Consider the following 7696-nt stretch of genomic DNA (forward strand, 5'->3'; position numbering starts at 1 on the left):
ACTATCTGTTTCAGACAAATCAGAAACTAATATAACAAATTAAGCATATAAATAGGTACTAAATTTAGAAAATTGATCTCATTAATTAATTCTGAAAATATTAGTATAGATGATGACCGATCTAATGTTGGGTTGTCTAAATATGTCTTGATGATGAGTAAGCAAGCATGCATCTAGAGAATGAACACCAACAGTAAGTGGGTATGATGCCAGCTATGCATGTTGAAAGAAACGACTGGCCATAAAAATTAACTGACCAAATCATCATCCACTTTCTACGTCATCCAGTTTGTTGTTTTGAGGTTGTATACAACTATATAAACCTACGCATCAAGCACACACCTCATTTCACCGAGCTAGTCTCTTCTTCTCCATCTTCTTCAGTGACATACACATATATTTTTATTCTTTCCATTCGTCTACAAAATTAATTAGGGTGTAGCTAACAAGTTTAATTGAGTAAGAAGTAAGAAATCATGGCTGGGGGATTTGCCGGGCCATCTGAAGGCGGAGACTTTGAAGCAAAGATCACGCCTCTTGTGATCATTTCTTGCATATTGGCCGCTAGTGGAGGCCTCATGTTCGGTTATGATATTGGTATTTCAGGTACATACATAACTCTATCGATCTCTATCTCATTCGGGCGTAAAATTGACTATGAATTTATAATATTTTCGTGTGTGATATAAGCAACATATAGACATTATAAACACTTAATGATGGATGGATGTAGGGGGTGTTACATCGATGCCCGAGTTCCTCAAGGAATTCTTCCCTGTCGTGTATGAAAAGAGTCAACATCCTGGACTCGACAGCAATTACTGCAAATACGATAACCAAGGCCTCCAATTGTTCACATCTTCATTGTACCTGGCTGCTTTGATATCAACCTTCTTTGCCTCCTGGACAACAAAAACGTTGGGCCGAAAGATAACCATGTTCATTGCTGGAATTTTCTTTTCTGTCGGAACAGTTTTTAATGCTGCAGCTCAAAACCTTGTCATGCTTATTATTGGGAGGATTTTGCTTGGTTGTGGAGTCGGTTTTGCTAACCAAGTAATTCATTTATTAATTTTCTTAATCTTAATTATGATCTTATGTGTTATTATTTTATAATTTCTATATGCATAATTAATTGATCTTGTATGTACAGGCGGTCCCACTTTTCCTTTCTGAGATCGCACCCACAAGAATTCGTGGGGCACTCAACATACTCTTCCAGCTGAATATCACCATTGGCATTCTTTGTGCAAACCTTATCAATTATGGAAGTGCCAAGTAAGCCCAATTGGTCTCCTAGCTAATTAATTGACAAATTAAGAGTAATCAATAAGTAGTAATTAATTTGTGCCACACCATGCACAGAATTACAGGAGGATGGAGGCTATCGTTGGGTTTGGCTGGCGTTCCTGCAGTTTTGCTAACCGTGGGGTCTCTCATTGTCACAGACACTCCTAACAGTTTGATCGCACGTGGTAAGTTGGAGGAAGGAAAAGCAGTTCTTAAAAGGATTCGAGGTGTTGACAATGTCGATCCAGAATACTTGGAAATTGTTGAGGCAAGTCGTGCCGCTGAAGAAATCCAGCATCCCTTCCGAAATCTCCTTAAGCGTAGGAACAGGCCTCAACTTGTCATTGCAGTTTGTATGCAGATCTTCCAGCAGTTCACTGGCATTAACGCCATCATGTTCTATGCTCCAGTTTTGTTCCAAACCTTGGGATTCAAGAGTGAGGCTTCTCTTTACTCAGCTGTTATTACAGGAGCTATCAATGTGCTGTCAACTATTGTATCAATCTACTTTGTGGACAGAGCTGGTCGCCGCGTGCTGTTACTAGAAGCTGGTGTTCAAATGTTCCTTTCTCAATTGGTGGTGGCAATAGTGATGGGAATAAAGGTTAAGGATTACTCAAGCAACCTCAACCAGGGCTTGGCAGTTCTTGTGGTGGTTATGGTTTGCAGTTTTGTGGCATCCTTTGCATGGTCTTGGGGGCCTCTTGGGTGGTTGATTCCTAGTGAGACATTCCCAATAGAGGCTCGCTCAGCCGGGCAGAGTGTGACAGTGTGTGTCAACATGCTCTTCACATTCATCATAGCGCAAGCCTTCCTCTCAATGCTTTGCCACATGAAGTTTGGCATATTCTTGTTCTTCACAGCCTGGGTGTTTGTCATGACAGTGTTTGTGGTTTTCTTAATTCCGGAGACCAAGGGTGTCCCAATTGAAGAGATGTCAGACAGAGTATGGAAGCAACACTGGTTTTGGAAGAGATTTGAGGATCACTCCGAAGATGGACCCAAGGGCAAGGGCCATGCCTGAAGTATATTATCTCAATCTGCTTGCGTGGTGGTTATAACTTATAACTCTTACAAGTTTCCGATCGAGTTTACTTCTAGTAGCCTAAAATCGTACGCTTTCTTCGTGCCAATGGCTATAGTAATTTACTTTGAAACAATGTAATGTTTACGTTATAACTTATAACTTGTTAAATTCCTAATTATCGATCATTCTCGAATCACACATGTGCTAGTTATTGAACAACAAATCTTTTCTTAAGTATGGTAATTCAAAGTGATTAAGAGGGCAAATATGGTAGTTCACGAAAATTGGATGCGGGCTAAGTTAAAGACTTAACTTGAAGACTTGCATATTAACTATTAACTTAAATCTGCTAAGAAAATTCAGATAATATATGCATCCAACGAGTTCTAAAACCCCAGGGATCGAAGCAGGCATGGAAATATAGGAGAAAGCAATTAAGCTATATATGATTAATGGACTTTAACAACTCAGTCCAATTAATGAAGTCCCATATCGCAGTAAACCTCTATCAAACACGGGTTAGGACTTTGACAAGACAATGCATTGAAGTCCAGTGAAGTCCAAGATTATTAAACCAGTCCCGTCCCGTCTAGCCTTCCAAACGAGGTTAAGTTACTGCGACTTCAAAGGAACAGACAATGAACCTCGTCGAAAATGGGTCGAGTCAGCCCCATGGTCACGAATATTTCCGATGGCATGATATGTTGAGAGAAATCTCATATTGAAGATGTGAGGCCTTACTAGTGGCTTATAAGGGTTTGGGTTACTCCCATTGCCAATTGGTTTTGGGATAGATACCTAGATTTTTTTATGGTATCAGAGTCAGGTTATCCACGTGATGCGCCTAACGGCCACATGTTCTCCCACGTCACCCAGTATAAATTGTCCACGTGTTAGGCTTAAATGACGCCACATGTGCGGGGGCGTGTTAAGAGAAATATCACATTGAATATGTGAGGGCCTTGCTAGCGGCTTATAAGGGTTTGAGCTACTCCTCCTATTGCCAATTGATTTTGGAATGGATGGCTAGATTTCTTCATGGTACACCATCAATATTATATTCATACTCGAAGTTAGTTAGACCACAGTTAAACGAATCGTTTAGAGTAATTTTAGAAAGAATCATATTTTCATACCTCAGTAATTAGTTAAACATATTATGTGACAATTAATTACTTGTCAATTAACAATATGAGTACTACTCATTAACAATCACATCATAATAATTAGATTAGTTAACATGGCCAATAGGTGCATGTAGTCCATCCACCATTGTTATTCCTTTAAGCTCAATGATACGTACATTTATAAATAATAATTGTTTGTGCCACATTTACTAATGACAAATCTTACCAAAGTCAAAGGTGGTGTTTATGCTTGTGGGATCCACTTATGCAAATGAGTACAACTTCTACCAGATAGGTGTTTGATCCGTAAATATGATAAATATTGTAACACTATTCTTTTTAAACATTAGACGTTGGACACACTATAGGTAAGTTTTTATATAACAAGAAAATACAACAATGATGTGATATGCTCTAATTAAAAGGCAAACATATATATATATATATATATACATACATGCTCCTTCTATTGAGGTATACCTCAACTTATTTCTGTTGAGGTATACCCTATTGGGGCCCACACGAGTTGTTTTGTATTAATTTGAACCGTTCATTTTTTACATCTCTATTGATAGATCATCCCTGCAAAAATTTAGCCAAATCGGAAATTATTTGACTATTTAATTTTGATCAAATAAATGAACGAACAAAAAATTTTCAATGAAACCATCCATTTGTTTTATCAAAGTTAGATAGACAAATGATTTCCGATTTGACTAATTTTTTACAGGGATGATCTATCAATGGGGATGTAAAAAATGAACGGTTCGTATTGACACAAAACTACTCGTGTGAGCCCCAACAAGATCATACCTCAACATAAATAAGTTGAGATATACCTCAATAAAAAGAGCTTGTATATATATATATTGTGCTATAAAGCTAACTAGTTACTAAGTTAATACGAAATTACATAACTAATGTCATAATCTGAACCAGCCATTTTTTAGGTCATACTTCAAAGATCATCATTGTAAAAAATCAACTACATTAGAAATCATTTAGTCATCTAATTATGATCAAATAAATAGACGGTCACTGTTTCTGATAAAAGCATATAAATAATTGTTATCATAATCAAATGGCTAAATGACTTCCAATTTTAGAGATTTTTTATAGAAATGTTCTTTGAAGTAAGGCCTAAAAAATAGGTGGTTCAGATTTTGATATTACATTGTGCAGTGGGCTCAACATGGTAGTTAGCTTTATATTATCTTGCTAACCGATTAGTTTTAAAGCATTCTTATATATATATATATACAAACAAACAATTATAACCAAGCTCCTCATCAATTAGAAAAACCCTAGCCACAACCCCAAAAGAAAAAACTCTCTTCGATCCTCAACCTCTCCAATGGGGGAGGGGCGGTCCTTGTGTTCTCACAGCCTTCTCCTCCCCTCGTCCCTCGCCCCTCGCCCCTCTCTCCTTTTTTTTCTTTTTCTTTTTGTGTGTTTTTATTTTTGTCCTTTAGGATACTCTCCTCCCAATAAGTGAGAGTGTTTCCATCTCTCCTTGCTAGAATTTCTCCACCTCTCATCGTGAGAGTTTTTCCAATTTGGTTTGTTTTGTATTTTGTTGCTTTCAGGTTTTTTCTAGCACTCATCACAAAGTGTTAGGGAGTCACTATTTCCCCCGATACCGGTCATGTTTCCACCGGTTACTATTGCCCAATCTGCCACTTTGCGCTATTTTTAGCCTCGACTTAGAGATGTTCGTAGGATCGTGAACCTAAACGCGACTAGTTTGCTAATTCCTACGGTACCTCTCTGCCTTCGTTTGGTGGCTATAGTATCTGCTCGATGCTCATGTTATGAGATCTTGAAATTTCTTTACGCTTTTCTGCTTCACTTTTGTTGGTTTTTGTTTTCTTCTAAACCTTTGGGCTCATATTTTGTATTATCTCTGCCTTTTTTATTGTTTTAATGCAATGATATGCTTTATTCTTAAAAAAAAAAAACAATTATAACCAAGCAGATGATTTGCATCTGTATACAAGTATAGCATTCTCACTTTCATTCACTACAAGAAAAAAGGGTTTGGGAGAGGAACGGAATTCGTCGCCCAAAGTAGCGTTTCGTCGCCCAAACGTTTGGGCGACGAAATTGGTTCGTCGAGCAATTATTCGCCCAAAGTTCGTCGCCCAAGAGTTTGGGCGACGAACCCATAAATTTCGTCGCCCAAAGACACCTGGGGTGACGAAATTTTTTTGTCTCCCAAAACATAAAATTCGTCGCCCAAAGCATGTTTAGGCGACGAATAAATTTCGTCGCCCAAAGAGGGTTTGGGCGACGAACAGACTTATTCGTCGCCCAAAGCATGTTTGGGCGACGAAATTATCCGTCGCCTAAACAAGATTTGGGAGAGGAATAGCTAATTTCCTCGCTGGAACGTACTTTGGGCGACGAACAAATTTCGTCGCCCAAAGAGGGTTTGGGCGACGAACACCCTTATTCGTCGCCCAAAGAGGATTTGGGTGACGACATTTGTCCGTCGCCCAAAGAGGGTTTGGGCGACGAACACCCTTATTCGTCGCCCAAAGAGGGTTTGGGCGACGAAATTTGTTCGTCGCCTAAACATGCTTTGGGCGACGAATAAGGGTGTTCGTCGCCCAAACGTATTTTATTTAAAAAAAAATTTTTTATTTAAATTATATATATGAATTTAATATTCAAAAATTATATAAAACAAAATTAATAAATTTATATATCCAAAATATCCATACAAAGTAGAAACAATTTAATTAATACATACATACAAATAACTAATGGCCCCCTAGGTCAGTAGCATCATCGACACCGGTGGAGGAGTCTGGCATGCACTGGTCAATGTTGGGCGGCAGCACAAACCCAGGTACAATCCTGGCCAACTGGCCAAACATCTGCTGCATCTGCTGCACCTTACTCGTCTGCTCCGCATATGCCGCTCTCGATTCTTCTAGCTGACCCTTCAACAACTGCACTTCAGTGGTCAGGTTGACTATATCTGCAGATGGCTGAGATGAAGACCCGGCGCTGAGATCACGAACCCGACCCGCTCCCATTCCGCGTATCTCCCTACCACGCCTAACACCCAGTGTCTCCGTCATAATACGAAGACCGGCATCGGGATCGGGGACTGAGATCGTCTCCAACGGAGTGTCCGGAGGGTACTGGCTGGCCACCTCCTCCAAATAACTCGCCTTCTTGGCGAGCATCTCAGCCTTCAAAATATTATACAGAAGTTAGGAATTAAGAAATCAAATACAAAAATTTAAATTTGTGAAATAAAACTAAAATATAAAAAACTAACGTGCTTCGCCTTGCCCTTATCGTTGCCGGGTCGGGCATAAACATCCCCGTAGTTGTCGACCTCCGGAAATTGCGAACCAGCCTGAAAAAGAATGTAATGTTGACAAAAACTCAAACAATACTAAGGAATATATATATATATTAAATTAAATATATGCGCACCTGACGATATGACTCCACCCGATATGAGAAGGGCATGGAACCACCATGATGATCAATCCTTGCGGGCGCTTTCCGGTTCTGAAGATTGGCATTCGACTTCCTCTGTTAAATATGAAGCAAATTGGAAATGCACATATTAGTGTATACACAATAAAGGAATAACATAAGAAAAAATAATTTTGAAGTCCTAAAATGATATAACATACCAAAAATTCCGGACTCTGAAAATGAGTGCACAACCACTGCCACTGATCAAGCCGAGCTGCCATCTCCGGAGGAGGGCTGGCCAATGCCTCATCTGCCGATCCAAACATGTTATATTCTTTGTGCAGCTCGTGCTTCCATTGTGCGTACACTTTTCTCAATAACTTCTCCATATACCTAGCTACATCCGGATCCTCCATCCGAATGTCATAGTTTACCTGAAAAAAATGCAATTATCAAATTGTTAGGAATGATCAAATTAATCATTTTATATTAATCGAAATATACTCACAGAAATGGAGCCCATAATGCTTCTCTTGATGGCGTCATCAACCTTTTCCCAACTGGGGAAAAGCATGGGGCATTCACCACGGACAATCGATCCGACAAAGGAAGCGAAAGTACTATGGACCTCCTTGCTCGGTCGTAGGTGACCTTGCTCAATAACGATTCGAATCCTCTCGTTCGTCGTGCGAGTGATTCGCGACGCCTTCAACCCTCTACTTATCCCCCTTGTGGTTTTGGTACCTAGAAAAGCAAATATAACATATTAATTTCACAGTAATCTTATAACATCTAAATAAAATTAAACATAAAC

The 7696-nt window shown here is 39.2% G+C and overlaps 2 protein-coding genes across 2 annotated transcripts; one reads left to right on the forward strand and one right to left on the reverse strand.

The window, feature by feature from the left end:
- Positions 1-476: 476 nt before the first annotated feature.
- LOC147294113 (sugar transport protein MST4-like) lies at positions 477-2314 on the forward strand. The gene is made up of 4 exons (XM_086230541.1): positions 477-606; positions 734-1056; positions 1154-1278; positions 1366-2314. The coding sequence occupies exons 1-4, from the start codon at positions 477-479 to the stop codon at positions 2312-2314; spliced, it is 1527 nt and encodes a 508-aa protein (XP_086086667.1).
- A 3806-nt stretch (positions 2315-6120) lies between these two features.
- Positions 6121-7456, reverse strand: LOC147294114 (uncharacterized). The gene is made up of 5 exons (XM_086231175.1): positions 7391-7456; positions 7101-7316; positions 6895-6996; positions 6734-6814; positions 6121-6644 (listed from the first exon to the last, which is right to left on the reverse strand). The coding sequence occupies exons 1-5, from the start codon at positions 7454-7456 to the stop codon at positions 6207-6209; spliced, it is 903 nt and encodes a 300-aa protein (XP_086087301.1). The 3' UTR covers positions 6121-6206.
- Between the last annotated feature and the right edge of the window lie 240 nt (positions 7457-7696).

Source organism: Dryas octopetala, chromosome 2 (assembly GCF_963921425.1).
Source record: "Dryas octopetala chromosome 2, drDryOcto1.1, whole genome shotgun sequence".
Taxonomy (NCBI): domain Eukaryota; kingdom Viridiplantae; phylum Streptophyta; class Magnoliopsida; order Rosales; family Rosaceae; genus Dryas; species Dryas octopetala.